General features: G+C 32.6%; 1 protein-coding gene across 2 annotated transcripts in view; it reads right to left on the bottom strand.

The window, feature by feature from the left end:
• Nucleotides 1-21,293, bottom strand: part of LOC118182302 (reversion-inducing cysteine-rich protein with Kazal motifs-like) — a 211,043-nt gene that overhangs the window by 113,423 nt on the left and 76,327 nt on the right. For both annotated transcript variants that reach the window (XM_085818926.1, XM_035351638.2), the window contains exon 4: nucleotides 14,386-14,469. In XM_085818926.1, the coding sequence (XP_085675052.1) occupies nucleotides 14,386-14,469 (84 nt within the window). The remainder of the gene's footprint in view (nucleotides 1-14,385; nucleotides 14,470-21,293) is intronic.

The following is a 21,293-nucleotide window of genomic DNA, read 5'->3' on the forward strand; positions in this document are numbered from 1 at the left end:
TAAACTTTTACCAACCGAATTGTTGATAACATTAAGCAATGCATTTTCCATGTTTTCGTATACAAATGCGAAATGATTTGGCAATTCGATAAAAATATCCGAATGGTAACATGGACCGCGATCACATTAAGCGGCGCTTTCTATACACTATATACTGCTAAATACTATACACTATACTGTACGTCATATACTGCTAAATATACACTATACACTGCTATATATCATTTAAGCTTGCCATATTATGTATGATGATTGCTGCTACTATTTTCAACCGTTTGAGTCTTACACATTTCATAGCATTAACAATTCGTTCTTAGCCTCTGGGTAACGTTCAGAATAAAGTAGGCTCGCCACATGAAAGAAGTATATTTCAGTCCTCAGGCGGCGACGATTTGTATCATCATTTACCCAACGTAATTAAAGTTACTGCCTTATTTTATTCTCTTTCATACGTGCCTCTTATCTGTCTAGTATTGAAGCAGTTGAACTCCAAATGAAGATGATCTAAGTCTTTAAGAAATGAATTTGGAAACTTAAACTGTTATACAGTGGGTAAAAAAACTATTGGCGATTGGCCTATAATTCATCATATTAGCTAACAAAGGAAATGCTTGACAATTTTAGGTGGACATAACACAGGTGGTAATAAAAACACAAATATAATGAAACTTTCGTTTCAATATATTTTTTACACAAAATATACAACAAAAACGTAAATTTGCATGTCGAAAAGGTATTGGAGCAAAAAGTGGAAACAAAATTTAATACTTTGTATTCATACCTTTTTCATTTATAACAACTTGTAATCTATTTCTCATAGAGAGAACCAAAGTATATGTTGTACTAATGGGAATTTTGTGCCATTATTACAGGAGTATACGCTTAAGTTCACCTTTACACGAAATTTTATATTTCCTTATAAGGTATTTCTCCCACTTCCCTAGCGTGCCTTCGTGGTGTAACGGTAGCACGCTGTGCCGGTATTCCAGAGGTCCGTGGTTCGATTCCCGGCGAAGACGGTTGCATATTTTTCATCTTTTCTGCTTCCAATTAACCTAATGACTCTACAAGTGGCGCCCGAACTAAAAGGGTTGTGGATGATGATTGTCCGCACCCAGGATCTGGCGACTAGGTCCCCTAAAAACCCTAGTCGCCTTTTAAAAAGGGGAGTATATAAGGTATTTCTCCCACTTCCCTAGCGTACCTTCGTGGTGTAATGGTAGCACGTTGAGCCGGTATTCCAGAGGTCCGTGGTTCGATTCCCGGTGAAGGCGGTTGCATATTTTTCATCTTTTCTGCTTCCAATTAACCTAATGACTCTTAATTCCTGACTTCTAGGTCGAATTTGTGCCATAAATGTTTAATTGGGTTTATGTCAGAGCATTGAGGTGGTGTCTTTAACTAGCGAGGAACGTTATAGAGTAACTACTCCCGGGTGAGGTTCGCTGTACATTTAGAGTCATTATCCTGTTGAAACACATATGATGTTCCTAAACCAAGTTTTGGGGCATTGAACTTCAAGTTATAGCGCAATATGTCAGTGTACGTACGTGCCGTCATAATACCATCAATGAAGCACAGGTTGACAACTCCTTTTGCTTGCCATATAGCCTCAAACTACGGCGCTCCCTGCATCATGTTTTTCAGTCGGGGTTAAATGTTGTTTTTCCAGTTCGGTGTTTGGCTTTCTCCACACATATTGTCGTTCATCACTCCCGAAAATGTTACATTTCGATTCGTCGGGCAAAATAACTGTGTTCCAAAATTCGTTCGACAAATTAGCATGAGATTTTGCAAAATCTATTCTCTTTCTCCTGTTTATTTCTGAAATGAAAGGTTTATTTCTAGCCGCCCTTCCATAATAACTCCATTCAGGTATAACATTCCGTAGAGCCTGCGTTATCTTCGAAGTTTTATGCGAAGTATTAGCAACACCTTTGGCTAACTGGAGTGCACTTATTTTAGGGTTTTTTCTAACCTCTTTGATAATGTCTGTTTTTCCTTGCAAAAAATATTCGAGGCAGTCCACATGTAATATTACTTTTCGTCGATCTTGTCTTGTTGAACATTTTTGAAACGCTTCTAACAGTAAATCAATTTATGTTCAGTTGTATTCCTATAGCACGATAAGTCAAACCCTCATTTCTGAGATGAATAATCGTGTTTTTAACATTAACATTCAACTCCTTCGACTTCGAAGCCATTTTATCGCAGTATTAGTAAAATAACGTTTTAAAAGTTTTGAAGTAGCACTGCAGACCTTATACTAACAGGGTTTCTTATCAGCCTAAACACGTGATCTCAATGTAACAGAATTTGCATAGCAGTTAGAACTTTGCCAATACATTTTTGACATGCAAATTTGCGTTTTTGTTGAATATTTTGTGTAAAAAGCGTATTAAAATGAAAGTTTCATTAGATTTGTGTGTTTATTTCCTCATGTGTCGTTATGTCCAGCTAAAATTGTCAAGCATTTTCTTTCCTAGTTAATATGGTCAATTATAAGCAATTGCCAAATGATGACTTTTCCAGTCATTTATGATGTCATTTTATGAAATAGTACTTATGTCATTTTATGAAGGCAAGATTTTAAAACTCTCTATAGAGATGTTACCAGTACTTTCACTGAAAGACATCTATATATGTAAAAGGGTTTTGTTTTAAATCTAGCTCACGCATTAGACTATTTTTTTTTAAGCCTAAAAGGGGTATTACCTCGAAATGGAATTTTGTATTGTTTCACTAAAAATGGCGTATCACTTTTCAAATTGTGGCTTCAAATATGATCATCCTGTAACATATTTAAAGAAATTAAATAATGAAAAATCTGCATAAATGTGAAAAAAAACGACGCTTACCTTGAGCCATCGAATTTTGAATAGCATTGAATTCCACCAGGATATGTGCACCTGGAATCCTAATTTTGAATTTCTGGTTGATTTTATTATTTATTTCCTATTTTGTAAATTTTTAATGAATTTTCGATTAGCAAACTCAACTATTTGAAAACGAGTACTGTTTCATTTAGTAAAGTCAAGGTATCATTAGATTTAATCCGGAAGTTATTGAGTAATAATTTGAGTGATTTAAAAGCAGTAAACACAGTTCTTAAGATTTTTTTAAAACTTTTTAATGTGATTGATTTAAATAAATGTGTATATTAAAGTCATGAGATGTCTGATAGAAAATGTTCAATATTTTTATGAAAATAAACTAGCTCTCGTTAAAATCGTTATATTTCTTCCTTTTTTATGATAACTGTTTTAGGTGAGTAGCCGTTCGAGCGGCTAGTTTTTAACGAATATAAAAACAAGTTTATGACCTCTAATATTCTATCGGAAATTCTAAAAATATATTGTTTTTAAATATTTTTAATTTTTCTGTTTAATTGAGTTTCTTGTGGTAAAACAACGAAGAAGTGATATTTAATAAATAAAGTTAACAAGTAAACCACTAATAATAATAAGGAAAAAAATTGTAGCCATCTTACTAAGAAAACAGAATAATGATATGATGAACTGAAACAGACTGAAAAAAGTGATAAAATGTATTTCAACACTTTACGGTGTATCGGAGATTCCACACATGTGCTGCTATGCAGCTTTTAAAAAATTTGTGATTTTGTGCCTCGAAGTTCGAAGTAAACGTTTCTTTAATAATAAAATTAAAAAAATAAAAAGAGAAAAAATATAAAAGAGAAAAAGAGAAAAAATACAAATATAAAATAATTTTAAAAAATCCGAAAGCTTTTTTATCGTTTCGTGTGTTAATTTTATTTATTAAATATCATGCTCTTCGCACTTGAACCAAAAAATTCAGTTCAACAGCAATTTCGCAAAATAATTTTAAAATGAACATGTCTTTAGAATTCCTGATACACTGTCGCGTTGGAGATAAAAAATGTGTTCCCCTTCCCGTACAGTGTTGCCGCTGCTCGCTTTGAAATCTTTGAGTTTGTATATAAAAAATTCGTTAAAGTTTTACAAAATAGGAAACAGATAATAAAACAAATTCCAAATTAGGGCTTCCAGATGCTCGTATTCCCTGAAGGAAAAATTTGATGGCTGTAGGTACCCTTTTTTTTTTATCACAATGTGAGAAATATAGATACAGTAATGCAGATTCTTCATCATTTAATTTCTTTAAATATAATACAGGGCTATAATAGGTGATGGCAACAGTTTGAAAAGTGAATCAACGCAGAAAGTGAATCGACGCAAAATGCCAAAACAAAATTAATAGCCCTTGTGGGCTAACGTCTTTTGGGTTAAAAAAAGGGGGGTGCCATAACGTTGGGGAAACAGAGCCGCTTCTTGATTACCTGAAAACTGGAATAAGTGTAATAGCAAACTGGTAGACTGCGAACTCAGCGAGAGCGTAAAGAACCTTCACAAATCATTTTAAGCAATGGTTAAAAATGGTTTTAAGCAAGGGAACCCTTTTAGAACCTTTTTTAATTTCTTTTTTACTTTCTTAACTTACTTAACAGCTCTGATTAATTAGGCTAATAGGGATTTGACTTAAATTATATCCTCAGCTCATTTTTGATGGCATATACAGTTAATTTTTCATTACTTATTTGCAGTCACGTTACAATGGTCTAGCTAAATTAAAGTTACTTGAGTGCCAGAACCTACTAGAACTTCAAAGCGACTATTCGCTAAATTCTACTGGGTTAGTAACAACAACAGAAGAACGGTTAAAATACCCTTTATTTGAACGGAAATAGTTCCACGCAAGGTGGCCGAAAAACGTTTTGTCTGAAGTGGCTCCGACCTCAGCTAAAATAGTAGCTTTTTACTCTATTTGCATAAAGCGTGAAACTGAAACTCATTCTGGCAGGAAATCGTAGATAAGAAAATGAGGTTGTAAAGAAAAAAGGCTGTTTCCAAACTAAAAACTAACTGTTAGAAAAATAAAATAAAACCTTAAAACTGAAATGAAAACTGAAAATATATTAAACTGCCTAGCTCTACCAGTACGATAACATCACTTAGTCAAGAGATAATTATACCCTACCCAGTCTCAAGAGTTAAGTAAGCCCATAGTTGTAACAACTGAAGTACCCACAATCGTGCAAAGATCCTACATTGAATTGCTTTGATTGAAGTCATTCTGAGGATAAGTAGAGGAGCAGGACCAATGAAAAATGTCTCAGTTTGAAAGTGACGGAAATAAAACTGAATTAACGAGGCACAGCTACAGTTAAGGTCGCAGTGATGCCGGCATGATATATTAAGCAGTCTAACCCAATTATCTGCAGTTCTATTTCATCTCGCTGGGTGGCGTAGCATCTTCAGATCACTTGGAAAATCCTTCCGCTTCTTTCGTCGCGATCATCCACAACGAGAGAAGAAAGATCACAGTGACAATTTTATTTATTGTTTCCATCTGTATCTGTAATTCTCTACGCCAAGCTTTGTCATCGATTTAGAGGACATAATTTATCATTTTTTTTTTCTTGTGGAACATCAGTCATGTAATTTTTGAAAGCAGCTTAATAAATGTGTAGAATTATTTCCTAGGATTTAATTTTTTTCGCCTTTAATAAAATGAATTAAAGTGCAGATTTGACTACTGTGTGAAGTTATATGTCTCGTATCCCAGTACTAATACTTATATGATTTACTTTCATATAATGATTCTATTATATTATACTATTTATCACAATACAATACATTTATAAAAACAGGTTATAGTAAAAAGTTAGCAAACTGCATTTGTGAGTTAAAAAGAAGGTCTTGAAGCTCAAAAGTGACGTGGAAAAGGTGAAACACCCTGTAATGACTACAATATCTATGCTAATTTATTTGTTTGTAATTAATCGGGATAATACCGCGAACGCCATCCACAGTTAACTCTAAATCACACTTTAGTTGAAATAAAACACACAAAAAAGTGAAATAACTTATATGGCAATTAAGAGAAAATTATAATAAAATCACGGTTCATAAATTTAATTTGTTCCTGATCCATCGTCTGATCTTCTGAAATGTTCTTAAACTGAAATTATTTTTACATTAAGAACTAATGAAAAATGGATTAGTCCATTCTTGGATTATTCATGACCGCGTATTTAAAACTTAGAACTGTACTTCTGCTTTATTCTTGAGGAAAGAAAGGATTGAGGACAACAGAATTCTTATAATCTCCTAAAACAAGAGTGTGCCTTTAGGTATGTTGAGATAAAATTTTTTTAACTGCTTGGTTAATAATGTTGGGTGAAAAGCCCTGTCAATCGCTGCTGCTTTTAAATAACGTAGTTTTTGTATTAGTTAGTATTTGATAAAATGAAGCTAACTTATCAACTGCAGTATGCCAGAAATGCAGTATAGCTGCTTTGTAGGTTACGAAATACACCATCGCGGTAAATGTTTTCATTCGAATTGTTGTTATGGAATTGGCGAAATCCCAACCGTTTGTACATGAAAGCGTGGAAAATTATCAACTCAAAGTTTCAGAGCTACGTGCAGTGTAATAGAACTATTAATCAATTAACCGAGCGAAATGCAATAATCTTGCAAATGACGAAATACAGCAGACGCCACTTAATGTGATCGCAGCTAATGTTTTGATTTGAATATTGTTATGGAATAGCAGGAATGTATATGTTGTTATGGAATGAATATGTTGGAGTAGCCCGTTTGTATAAGAAAATATGGAAAATACATCGCTTATTATGATCAGTAATTCGGCTAATGTTATCAAAACGTGATAGACTAATTTTATCAGACAGAATTAAATTCCGCAAATAAGATCAAAATAAAAAATTTTAAAAATTGACAAATGACTGAAAAAAATCACCAAGTAAAGAATTAAATCAAATTGCTTGGTTTTTGTTTTAAATCATTAGTCAGCCATTTGAAAATCACTCAAATTTTGTTTAGTTTGAAGCAGATTTTTAATAACTTTGTTGATCTTACGAACGATCAGACACAGGTCTTTCTTCTTCAGACAAGAAGATATCTGTCAGAGGCTTTCTGCAATAAATCCGAGCATATCGTGCAATAAACTGAAAAACATAAAGAACTAAATTGGTTTAATCCCATACAAATGCAGATATAACAGAGGCGTAGCTAGAAGGGGGCAAGGGAAAACTCCGGGGGCCGCATTCAAGGGGCGCCAAATTAATTTTACGAAATAGTAGAATTAAATGTTTTTATTCTTGACAAACAGGAGGGGGCGCGAAATCTTCAGTTTCCCTGGGCGCTGAAAACCCCAGCTAAGACTTAATAAGGTGATATAAGGAACGTTCTCCAAGTATTAAGATTAGGAGTACAACATCGGTCAAATAATTTCTAGGTGTATTAGACATAGTTCGTAAATGAACTTTTGCAGGAAATCCACTGGTACAGAGATTTTTCCTCCTTAAAAGGCTGTGAAAACAAGTATCTATATATTTCTAGTTATATTTAAATTAAATTAGTTAAATTCCATTGCTGTTTTGAGGTCTACTTCCCTCCCCTCGTCGTTTAATGCTATCAAAATAGCAGTGGGCGAACGTGATCGCAACACAGCGGTGCCTACTGCACTCAAATTTACAACAGATCTACTATATCTGAATTTAACAGATCTATGGCAATGAAATCCAAACTGCGAGTGACGCATGATGCGCGCGCATTGCTTATGTTTATTTCGTATTCCAGTGTCGTGCAGGCGATTTCGATCAGCGTACGGAAGGAGTACCGAGAATTGTCATTACCACAATGCGACATTGTGGGAACTTTCCACAGATAGCGACGCTGCGTACCTTGAGCACGGTCAAGGTTAAACGAGACTTGCCAACTGGCCAAGGGATGCGCACGGCAGCTCGAGAGGAAAATGTGTGCTTGGGAAAGTCGTTTTTGTCACCCGATTTACGACTAACCCGTGAGGTCGATGAAAATTTTGTCAACAGGTCGAAATCACGTTTTGCGCCTTGATACGCTCACAAGATAGCTGTGTTGGTTATTTTAATGTGTGTTTTGCGTGCTTCCTGATAATAAATAAATGCAAATTTTATTCTGTTTTTACACAATTACATCCTTTTCCCCTCTTCACAACTATTGCTATTATTAATAGTGCTAGGAAGTAAGCTCGCTCGAACGTAACATAAAGTGGCTTAATTTTGTTAATTCGTAACCTTACTTTCTGTTTCACAAATCGAATGACTTCGGTGCTGAAAAACATATTATGACGCTTATTGGCGGAGGCTTTTTTTTTTTTCCTGTAATTATGTGATTAATACTTATTTTCTTAGACTTATTTGTAGGAAATGCTTCGAGAACTTTTTTATAACTCGTCCATGCGGAACTCTCTTACATAAAAAAATGAAGTACCGGAGATGAATTAATCGGTTTGCGGATTAACATATTTCTGTCCCCCCCCCCCACAAAAAATGCTTAAGTTCTTAAGATTAACAGTCTTGAGAAAAAAAAAAGAAATTCTACTCCCTCCTCTGAAAAAAGAAAATTAAGAAATTTCGTTCTCGAAATTTGAACTCTGAGTGAAATGTGAAACTCAGTGAGTCAAATTTCGGTGACTCAGTAAGCGTTTTTGAAATTTTAACTCTGATGGAGCTATCGGGAATTCTTGAAATCTCCCGAGGCGTCGGTGGCTATAGGTCCTTCTTCCCACTGATACCAATGGTTAACGAATGAAACATTGGTCATAACTGCAGAAACTAACATTTTCATGACAGTCGGCAACTATTCGGTACAAAATAAAGACCTTTATCGGAGTTTTGATAAAGGTTGCATTCTTTGTGGTATAAAATGACTTAATAAGGGTATAAGGTATTTTTCCCATCTTCTTGTCATGCCTTCGTGGTGTGGTGGTCTGCATGCTGGGCGCATATTCCAGAGGATCGCGGTTTGATTTCCGGCGAAGGCGTTGCTTATTTTTCATCTTACCTGCTTCCCCCCCCCCCAAAAAAAAACCTAATGTCTCTACAAGGGTACCGGGCACTTTTATATCTTAATGAAGAGATACCCTTGCGTTGTGAATAATTGCGAAAAGCGTTTCGACACCTTTATGCAAGTTGGAAGCCCCGGTGAGACCATCTATATCCAAAACTTATGATACTGCTCAGGCTTTCTAATAAACATTGTTCTTTCATGCCATTAGTAATTTAATTTCTTTCTTTCTAATGACGCTTATTCTTCTGCTATTTATAGCGCATGCTTTTGTTTTGAATACTGCTTTAATTTACGTAACCAAAGGAACTTATTCTCGAGATTAAAGGCTTTGAAAATACAGATAAATTGTTAATAGCATTTTTCTGTTAATTACACCATGACTTATTTCTCTTTCCGATGTTTTGTTAACTGCCCTCGGATTAATTGTATTTTAAGATAACTGTGGATGTCGTTCCAGGTGTTACTTCGAAGCATTCTCTATGCATCCAAGGTGCACCCTATAAATTGTGAGGTAATTGTAGATGCTGCAAAAACAGCAGTTTTCCCGTATAACTTTCCATTCAATTCCGATAGTTCCAGTTGATGTCTGTTACTAGAATTACAGATTTTATATGCCCTAAGAGCATTCTGTTGCTTTTACTAAACTTTTTCTTTCTAATAAATTTACTCACTTAACACTTTCCTAAGAGTTTGGGCCTTGAAACAATCTCTCAACCGAATTTTATTGTGTGTTGTTACTATTTCAAATAGCCGGACACTTGAAATTTAACTACATGCGTCGCGAATGTCCAAAAACCGTTTTTCAGCCGTCTCGTTATGGCGAATATTTCCCAAAGTGCCCCACAAGGGGGAAGAGAAACCGATTTTAAACCGGCGAGAAGTTATATCCCAGTTTTGATAGAAAGCATTTCCGGGGGGGGATCCGAGGCTCTCACAACCTTTCTCCTCTACCACCTATCCTCCTAAAAATTTTTTTGGATCGCCGGTACATTAAGTGCCCCCATGCCACATAGATACTATATGCTTAATAAACATTCAAGACTTCTTCAGGATCGAACTCAAGCCGAATGACATGGCAGCCAGCAACAATAAACACTAGAACAGTGATCTGAAACTTAAACTATATGAGAGCCGAACGCACGATCTGAAAACAATTGATGGACCAGATTTCTTTTTAACAAAATAAATTTTTTTATTAAAAAAAAACTAAATTTAAAATATTTCATACTAAATTTTTATCAAAATATACATAAACAATAATAATAATATCGCACAGGGGGGGAAATCAAATTTGTATTTATTTTCTATCTGAAATCTAAAGTTTGGTACATATAGGACAATTTTAATGCTTACACTTTTTAATTTAAATATACTGACAGTTAAATATTAAATTTTCAGATTGACATTTTTCCAAATAATTCTACATATTTAATTAATCATAAAACAACTTACTTTAATTTAAACTAAAAGTAAAATTAAAAAAATATGAAAACTTCCTATCTTCTAGTTGAAAATTTTCCGAGTGCGGTAAAAGTTGAGAATAAGTCATGACTAACTAGTTTATTTCCTTTAATTGTTAAATTTTTCTTCGGTATATAAACAAAAATACAAACATTCGTATGAAAATAATTATAAACCTCTTTATTTCTCATTACAGCTTGACACTTGATGGTGTTTCAATTCTGATAACGTTCATAATCTTGGGTAGAAATTACTAAAAATTATTTTTGTCACAGTCAGTACATACTGTCTCGAACCGGCATTTTGATTGAATCACTATAAAAGGCATGTTATTTTTCAAATTGCTGCCACCACATATTATCGCCTTGTATTATTTTTAAAGGAAAACTAAATAATGAAGAATCTGCATGGATGTATGCATGTTTCTCGCATTGTGAAAAATACTATCAAATTTTGAATAACGTAACCCTCCACCCGAACATGGGCACTTGGAAGCCAGAATTTTGAATTTCAGATTTGTTTTATTATCTGTTTCATACTTTTTAATGCTTTGACTAATTTTTGATTAGCACACTCAACGATTTCAAAACTAGCAACGACGGAATAAAACATTTTTATCTCCAGCGCGCGAGACTGTTTATCAAAAATTCTAAACATATGCTGTTTTGCTAATTTTTAAATATTTTGTGATTTCGCTGTTGAATCTAAGCACCAACAACGTGATATTTAATAAATAAAACAAACACGTAGAACGTTAATAATAAGAAGATTAAAAAAAGAATTTTGTAAAGTAAGTAGTAAGAAAACTGAACATTGATATGATGAACTGAGAAAGGACTGAAAAACAAAGAAAAATATATGCTAACGCTTAATGCTGCATCCAGAATTCTAAACGCATACTGTTATGCTGCTTTTAACATTTCTGTAATTTTGTTAGTGAATTGCAAAGAAAATGATGCCTAATAATAAAGCTAAAAAGGAAAAAAAAAGTTATTAGGAGCATGTGTAACAGCAGACAGATAGACTGCGAGCTCAGCGAGAGAGTAAAAAACCTTAACAAATCGGATTTTTTTAGTCTGCTTTTAATATTCTTCATTCGACGCTCTTGAGATATAATGATAAACGAAGAGGCTACGAATAAAATTCCTCGCACTGTAAAGTTACAGATGCTTAGTAACCATATTTTAGCTGCACATATTTCTGCACTCAAGCAAATTCAAAACTTTCGAAATCTGAACTCAATCTCTATACATATAATAAAAGAAAGAGTCTGTGTGTGTCTTTCGTTTGCGCTGCGCGTAAGCTAATAGACCCACGGCTACGAAATTTGGTACATAGGTGCATCTAGACAAGAGCCAGAGCACCTCGAAGCGATTTTTTCGAAATTCGATTCATTTCATTTAGATCATTCATTAGGGATCATTCATTAGGGGAATATGGGTTTGGCAACAATTTTTCATCGTATTTCTTATGTCACTGTTTTTAAGAGATTGGCATGTTTCATTGTCATTTTTATATACATATAATACAATTTTATTGATTTTTTTGATAAAGTTGTTCTGCAGAGTAAAATTCTGCGCGGAATTTTATGTTTTTTGAGTTGCTTTCATGTTATTTTTTGCTTATTTCACTGTTTGTAAGATATTGAAAAGTTTTACATGATTTTGTTTCTTCAATGGAAAGTTGGTTAATTTTTTTATTAGGATAATTAATATTTGTATTAAGAGATATAGCTTATTTCATTGTAATTTTTTTCTCTTGAAAATATAAGATAAAATATCATTAATTATGCTTTGCTTTACAGAATTTTTGTTTTTTGTATTTTTTTATGTTATTTATTGCTCATTTCACTATTTTTAAGATATTGAAAAGTTTTGAGTGATTTTTTTAGGAAACAAAGTTATAACCTCCTTTATACCATTTGAGTTCTTAAGATTTTGCAAACGGAGGTTCGTTAATTTATTTATTAGGATAATTAATATTTGTATTAAGTGATATTGCTTATTTCATTGTAATTTTGTTATACGTAATAACTTTTTTTATGAAGTTGTTCTGCAGAGTAAAATTCTACGCAGGTTTTAAATTTAACGTTTGGTGTTCCCTTCAGCCATTTCTCCGGTACATTTAAAAGCCAGACGAAGGCTGGCAGCGAAGCTGCTAGTTTTAATATATTTTACATTTTGTGAAAATGTACGAGTATTTGAGGATGTTCACAATGATAACGACAATTCATCATTGCTCAGTTTTCAAATTTCATATCAACATATAAAGGCATTTCTCTTAAAAAAAAGTCTTCCAAATTTAAAAAATCTCTATCTTTTAAATTGGATTTTTTACGGTTTTCAGAATTTGACCAGTTCAAAATGAAATCCCCGTTCAGAATGAATTCAGTTTAGCTCAGACTAATCCTTTTTAGTTGTTAAAAGTTTTGGTTCCCAAATGGCTGAGGCGTTGTGTGAGCATCTGCGTCATAAACGTACTGTAAGTGTTACGTAACATGGATTAATTTTCAGAGCGATTTATGACAGTTCAGAGTGATTTATTACAAGCAGTTACTGTTTTTAGGATGGAAAAGAGAAATAAATTTATTTGCAAAACATGGAGAGTTAAGGGACTACTGCAATTTAAATTTATTATGTCATTTTAACAATTTTTAGCTAATATATTATATCAGCTCAAAGCGAAGATACTTTTATTTATAGTATAATTTGCTTCATCTCTGTACTTTACAAATTGACTATTTTATGATTTTTTAACAAAATCATTTGAGATCACTTTTAATAAATTTTTCACTTAAATAAAATGCAAATCATATTTGCTTTTGCTTCGCCGTTGGGAGAAACACTTGCAGTGACGTCATTCAAACTGTAAAACAAAATATTCAAAAAAGTCGCTGCAGTTGGAAACTTTTGTTTCGGGGTGGCAACTTTATGCTCTTTTTACGTGGAAATTTGTTTGCTTAATCATCTAATGTATTTTGTGTTCTCATACGAGTATTTTTAAATAGATATATTTATAAACTATTTCCTTAAATTTTGTCGAATTTAAATTTTGGCGAACGTATTCGTCAAACTTAAATATGTGAGTTAGCCAAATTTGGCGATTTCCTTGTTAGATTATGATTTTAATTTGATAACCTTAACTATCGTTTTGCTGTACGAAGATATTACAATTATTTAATTTTTTAAGCGAAAATAAACCGCTGTGTATAAGAGAAGAAAAGCAATAACGTATCATGTAATATAATATATATATAAAATGTGCGCAGTACCGAAACTGAGCACGATGCCGAATCTTAGCAGTTCTGTGAATTTTGTAAGCGAAAACGTATATCGTTGTGTACATGCAGAGATCAAAAATAATATATAATATAATATAGTATGTATAAATTTTATTATCATATAATGCTTATTTATAAATTCAAGTTTGTATTTTAAATTTTGTTTTTAAATATTTTATTTTCTTATGTTGATAATGCTTGCCAAATTACGATAAATACCAATAGTTCGGCTGTCTTTTTCGCAAAAATCGCAACTTTTGCAAAGGTATTTCTTTAATAAATCAAAAGTATTGCTTATTTTATTGCGTTTTAGATTAGTATATGGTTTCTGATTTTGTTATTTTTGTTTATATTTTAAATTTTATTTTTATTAAGTTACGCTTGCCTGATCGACGACTATAGTTTCGGAAACGAAAGAAATGATTACCATCTTACACAACATTTTGGAGGCCTTTTAAATCCATAAGCGAAATTTAACAGAAAGAAAATGTTATGATTTAGTAAATTATTTTATTTGGTCTCCCTTTTATGTGTCTTTGTTCAATCTCTTTAAGAAGAATTTGATTTCTATAGAAATAAATAACTAAAAGACCTTTCATTTATACGGAACATTAGATGTTGTTATTGCTAGCGTTATTGTAACTATGAAAATTAAATTGCGAATTCATTAAGTAGGTATTTCCTACGTAATTTAGTCAAGCGTAAAAAATTGCATTTTCATATTGTATAATAAATATGTATACTTACGAGTTGGTGAGAACAAAAGGAATTTAGTTTAGCAATATAATGCCATCTCTCATCATTACTTGTTGCCATATCTGTTAGAGAAATCTGAAAAGAAAATATGCAATTTATTTTTAAATTTTTGATAATTATTTATTAAACATTTTGAGGAAAGTTGCATTAGAAACATATATAATTAAACAACAGAATCATATTCGCATACTATCCAACAAATTGCATCGAAAGTGAAAAATTTCATCACATTTCTCCGGGGTATTCAGAGACCACGATTAAATACAGGGCGTTTTTAAAGTCCCGGACCCATTCTGATGTTTAATAACTCATAAAATAATACAGATAGATTAAAAGTAATAACATAAATGGTTAGATAGACTCACAAAGTTTCATGACCCTTGTCAATGAACTTCCACGTGTGACCTCTTCGTCGCACGGAGAATATCAAGTCGATATTCAATTTCACGCCAGGTACCAGCAAGCATGTCGGCATCCACAGAAGCTATTGCGGTTGTAATTCTGGCTTTTAGGTCATTAGTATTCGACACTCTCCTCCTGTAAACGTTGTCCTTTACAAATCCCCGAAGGAAAAAGTCCAGCGGCGTTATATCAGGTGATCTGGGTGGCCAAGGAATTGGACCTCCTCGCTCATTCCATCTTCCTGTAAAATGGTCATTCAAAGAACTACGAACGATGCTACCCCAATGAGGTGGTGCACCATCTTGTTGCAAAACGACATGTGGCTGAAGCTCTTCTAGTTGTGGAAATACGAAGTTTTCCAACATGTCTAAGTATACGACTGATCAGACCGTCTTTTCTGTAAAATAGAAAGACCCAATGACTCGGTCTTGACACACCAACAATTGACACAATTGACACACCACACATTAACCATCCCTTTGTGCCTCACGGTATTCATGGGGGTTTTCAGATCCCCATATGCGCACATTATGGCGATTAACAATGCCAGAAAGATGAAAGGATGTTTCGTCGGAGAACATTATGCGCTTCAGAAATTCAGCATCATCTTCGATCCTTCTTAGCATATTTGTTGCAAAGGCCATCCTCCTAGGCCTCCTAGGCCGTCCGGTTCCAAAACTTGAACGATTTGAACTTTGTATGCATGCAGTATTAATTTTTTCTTAATAACCTTGTACACTGTCGAAATTGGCACATCTAATCCTCTTGCCGCTGATCTCACAGATCTTCTAGGATTGTGTAAAAATGTCTCTCTGACACGCTCAACATCAAAATCACTGCAGGGACGTCCGGAACGTTTCTTATCTGCGATGCTTCCAGTTACTAGAAAATTCTTTTTCCATCGCAAGATGCTGATTTTGGATGGAGGATCTTTTTGGTAAATGCTTCTACAATTTCTCTGTGTTTGCATTATGGTTTCTTTTCTATGAACCACCATAAAATCTGTGCTTTCTCTTGTGGTGTATGCATTCTCCTTAATATCCGGTCGAATAAAACATCACATACAAAAGTACTAGAACAAACCCATCAAAAGCAAACATAACATTGCAATAGCTGCCAAAAACAAAAGAGAGAAAAATGCAATTAATAAGCAGATGATATTTAGAAAAGTACAGATATTTAGACTGGAAAATGAAATTATCTGAAATTAACCACACGCGCAGGCAATATTTACAAAAGTAAAGATATTCAAACCTGAAAAGGAAAATATATAAGTTATTCCATCAATAAATGCCATAAGTTTGTTTATATCTTCATTATTTTATGAATTATTAAACATCAAAATGGGTCCGGGACTTTATAAACACCCTGTATTTCTTGAGTGATAAATACAATGCTTCTTCTTTCAGAATGGACCAAATGAGATAAGACTCCCATTAAAAGATTATTTTGATAGAATGATATTTTTTAGTAAAATAATCCAAAATTTATATACTTATATGGTCTCAGTAGGGAAAATATATCAGAAATTAAAAATAATCCTGGTTCACAGTCTAATTTATTTTGAGATTGTTTAAAGTGAAGCCTTTCCAGATGATCTGTCTTTATGAATTAATGTTTTTCGTAGTTGAATTGGTTTTAAAAAAATCAGTTTCATATGATCAGAATTATCAGATACAAGATTAATTAAAATTTGGAGGAACAGTCGTGAGGTTTGTTTAATTTACATAACAGTTATTTTGTGTTTGTAATCCTTATAGCCACCTTTCTCTTACCGTTTTCGCAGAATGAAGATTAGTTCGCATGTATTTAAGTGAAGGTTTGAGATTATTAAAATACAGAGTAAGAGTCCCTTGAAATGTAATGTTACTAGGTTTTTCTCTATTCTAATATAAAGGTAAATTGAGGTAAATTGCTCTGTGTAGCCTTTGGCTCAGGGCCGGATTTACGTATAAGCTATAGATTAGGGCACCCACTTTCTTGGAGAGCCCAAAAAATTTAATTATATAAAAATAGTACTAAAATATATTATAACAGACTTATAAAGGGCCCCATATCTCAAATAGCTTAGGGCTTTATCAAGTCTAAATCTGGCTCTTATTTGGCTGTTCGTTGTTTAAATTTAGCTTTGCATTTGACTTACTAACTTGAGCTGCCGGATTTGAAAGCACCAGGAGTGCCTGCTGTTCATATATTTGAGTTTAAAGAAAAAAGGACTTTTACACCATTCTCAGGTTTCATTACTTTAATTTTAGACATAGCGATAAGTCCATTTAAATCTAAAAGTTTAAGTCACAATTTACGGCAGTAAAATCATTAAACTTATACAGTATATAAATAAGCTAAATATAGCTAAGAATTATGAGACTAAATTTGTGAGAAGTATCTCTCATATACAAAAAATCATTTATACAGAAGCCTATAAATAAGCTAAATATAGCTAAGAATTATGAGACTAAATGTGTGAGAAGTATCTCTCATATACAAAAAATCATTTATGCAGAAGCCTATAAATAAGCTAAATATAGCTAAGAATTATGAGACTAAATGTGTGAGAAGTATCTCTCATATACAAAAAATCATTTATGCGGAAGCCTATAAATAAACTAAATATAGCTAAGAATTATGAGACTAAATGTGTGAGAAGTATCTCTCATATACAAAAAATCATTTATGCAGAAGCCTATAAATAAGCTAAATATAGCTAAGAATTATGAGACTAAATTTATGAGAAGTATCTCTCATATATAAAAAATCATTTAAGCGGAAGCCTGAAGTTAAATTTACTAATATAGAAATTCGGCAGTTTTTGATTTGATAAAATTCAGCTTTCATACAGTCTTTAAAACAACTTATCTATCCATCTTCCTTTTGAATAGAAATGGCTTCAGTCATATTACAATTTTAGGACTAATTTTGTGGATTTTGGTTATTTGCATATTACAAATCGGACGCATTTTGAGCTAAAAATAAAAAGTTCATATCTTAATGAGCAAAATGATCAAAGATACATTTACTTGTTTGTGTATTTTGAAGTAATAATTCATTTAGTTTTTAATTGTATATGTATTTTAATGTATTAATTAGTTTGTTGTTTATTTGTATATGCATCTTAAAGTATTCATTAATTTATTTTTTAACTGCATATGTACAGAATTATTTAATTTATTTTTTAACTGTATATGTATTCTTAAGTGTTAATTCATTCATTTTTGATTTGTATATGCATTTTAAAGTATCAGTTCATTTATTTTTTAATTGTATATACATTTCAAAGTAACACTTCACTTATTTTTTAATTTCATACGCATTTTAAAGTAATAATTCGTTAATTTGTTAATTGTGTATGCAATATTTTTCAGTTGTAAAGTAATTTTCATTTGTAAAGTCGATTTGTAAAGTAATAATTCATTTGTTTTTTAATTGTATATGTATTTTAAAGTAACTATTCATTCATTTTTTGATTGCATATATATTTTAAAGGGTAATTAATATTTTTTTTAATCATATCTAAATTTATTTTTAACTCTCTTGAATTACATTTGTAATAGGCACAGACAATTAATCTTTGTCCACAAATTTGTTTTCGAATATCTCTGCAAAATTTCCACATTAAAGTTCGAATGTTTTTCGTTAACAATTCTTTAAAGTATAACGACTGTTTTATTAGCTAGAAATTTTTATTTTGCGAAGATAATACAAAAAATAATAATTTAATATTCTAGAACTCGTATGCTAATTGCATTAGAAATAATTTTTATAGAGTTTTCTTAATTATTTTATTAAATTTTATAACTAAAAATATATACCTAGAATTAATGCTTGAAAATAAAATTCAAATTGCCACATTTCTTGAGCAATTTGTATATATGGTTTACATATAAAAACAACCTTTATTTATCGATTACGCATCATATATTTTCTTTTCTGATAGTTTTCCAAAACAACAAATTAAAGAAAGTCACATACATACATAGAGAAAAAAATTCATCAAATGACCTAACCCCCCCCAAAAAAAATCAAAAGCAGTCTTATTAACATTATATGAGATATGGGTAAAATGCTTATCCTTTAAAATCTCAAATTTTAACGCATATTTTCATGACTAATAGCCCACCTTTTATTGTAGGCAGAGGAAGTGATAAATAATTATTTCCCCGAGATTAAATCACAAGTCATTGTTCAAATAGACAATTTTCCAGTCGTGAAAATCTAGCAGTAAATTCACGATACGTCCCAACAGAGCTGAAGTTGAATACACTAATTAAGAAAACATATGAATACTTAGCAGTGGAAGTGATGCTATCTTAAAAATGTATATTTTTCTTTGTTTATAGCAGCTGAAAAAGATAAACAGTGTTTCAAATGGCTTGCACTTCAACCGATAAATAACAGCAAGGACCCTCAAGCGCGATCTTTATATGAATGATGCCATACTGAGTACATATATTACCTTGAAAACATTGCTTCATGAATCATCTACTTCATGGGTAGTTTGATTGCGGACAACCAAACAAACAATGAAGCGAAAATATTAAGACTAAAATGTATCTAATTCTTAATGGCCATTGTTAATGGCTAATTGTTAACGACTGTCCAATTTTGGGACGGTTTTCTGTCTAATATAGCAGGTAGCCATGAAGTCAGATGGGTGGGTGCTGGAGATGTAATATCCGGCTTGTTGACCTCTGATAACTTTACGCGCTGACCTTCTGAAAACTCTCTTTCGTTCCGTGATTTCAGCATAAGTTCATGCCAGGAATTCAGACCAAATATATCTCAAGCATTCTCAGTTCCATTTCGTCTCAATATCCTGTCGATTCCAATTAGAATTTTGATATTGGTCTTTCCTACTTTATCATTCATTTATCATTCAAATACTTACAATGCCAATGCCCCCAAACGTAAGATCTTTAATTCATTTTTCGTACAACAGGCAAATAACCAATCTGTAACAGTGTTTCTCAATTTTTTTTTGCCTCATGAACCATTTTCACCGTCGCTAGAAGATCACCTCCCCCTCGCCTTTCAAAATCTCGAAAAATGAATATACGTATTTATTTAGATTTAGATTAATGTTTTTATAAATTAAACAACAAAAAGTACAGAAAATGTTGATAAACACCAAAATTTGAATAAAACTAGTTTTTTATACTCGTGAACTAAATATTTAGCAGCTAAATAAAAGGCTGACCGCATTCTCCCCCTCCCCCCGAGTGTATGAAATCTATGGAGGTTCCATGATGAAATCTCCTCGCCAAGGAGAAATTCCTAGTTGAGAACGCCTGTTCTAGAATGTTCCCATTCGACCTGACGTAAGACCCTTAACTTAGTTTTCAAATTGTAATTGCGTTGCAGGCTGAGTGATTTAAAATCACTAAACTGCCTTTAATAATTAAAAGTTTTATTTTTTATTAATAAATAATTTATCCAATTCGTGTAACTTATTTATAGCATATTAATAGTATCGGCGCTATGCTTTTTTTTTTCTACCAATGCAATCTCTGCTGTTTCTAAATTGTGCTGTCTAATGCTTCCCTAAGTGAATTCTGTATTTTTTTCCTTGGTTAAAGTGACTAGACGAGCTGGATAGCGCAGATAGTTTCGCATTGTTGTGCAGTATTTTGCTTCAGAAGTGAAAAATGTCCCTGCTGAAATATGTATAAAATGTACCTCTTGAACTTGTAATAATACACTGCACATTGTAACTGTCACGGGTAAATATTCTTTTTACTTGTCACACACACTGACTTCATCATACCTTGCTGAAAGTGAACGTTAATTTTGGATTGCTATGACATATTAAATATAAGATTTTATTTTGAAAAGCAGCAAAATATTTGTCTGTTAGTGTTAAATAAAACGTTTCTCGTTCATCGCGAGGAGAGCAATCACACTGCAAGATAAAGTTGTGGCACTGACAATAATTACAAGCCGGATCTTACAGATATCCTATGCCAGGGCTTCGTGTCTAGATAGCACTGTGATAAAAATTAACAAGAAAATTAAATCAACTTCATCAAGATTTTAGACAAATGTCTTTACACCATTATGAACATATTTTAAAGTAAATTATTAGTCTACAGTACTTAATTTTTGATAGACATCTATAGATTATCCCGATCATACAAACGCACAGACAGCTAATGCCAATAGCGCCTTGCTATATAGACAGCAGTCCGTCAAAAAAGCACAAGAAAATTAAAATAGCTTAACGAAGATTCTTGACAGATTTTTTTACATTATTATGATCATATTGTAGAGCCATTATGTTTTTTTTTTTTTTTTTTTTTTTTTTTTTTTAAAAAGCAGGGCAGATGAAAACGTTGCAATGCCCTCTCCGAGACTCGAACCCTCTCGAATACGCATCGAGTATGCTTCCAATTACAAAGCAAAGGTGTGCGGAAAGGAGGGAGAATATACCTTATATATTCCCTCTTTTATATTCCCCCGACTCCTCCCCTTACATATCCCCCCCCCGACTACGCTGTTCCGAC

Source organism: Stegodyphus dumicola, chromosome 6 (genome assembly GCF_044657685.1).
Source record: "Stegodyphus dumicola isolate Sdum_Otavi_A_Nest chromosome 6, ASM4465768v1".
In the NCBI taxonomy this organism is placed as follows: domain Eukaryota; kingdom Metazoa; phylum Arthropoda; class Arachnida; order Araneae; family Eresidae; genus Stegodyphus; species Stegodyphus dumicola.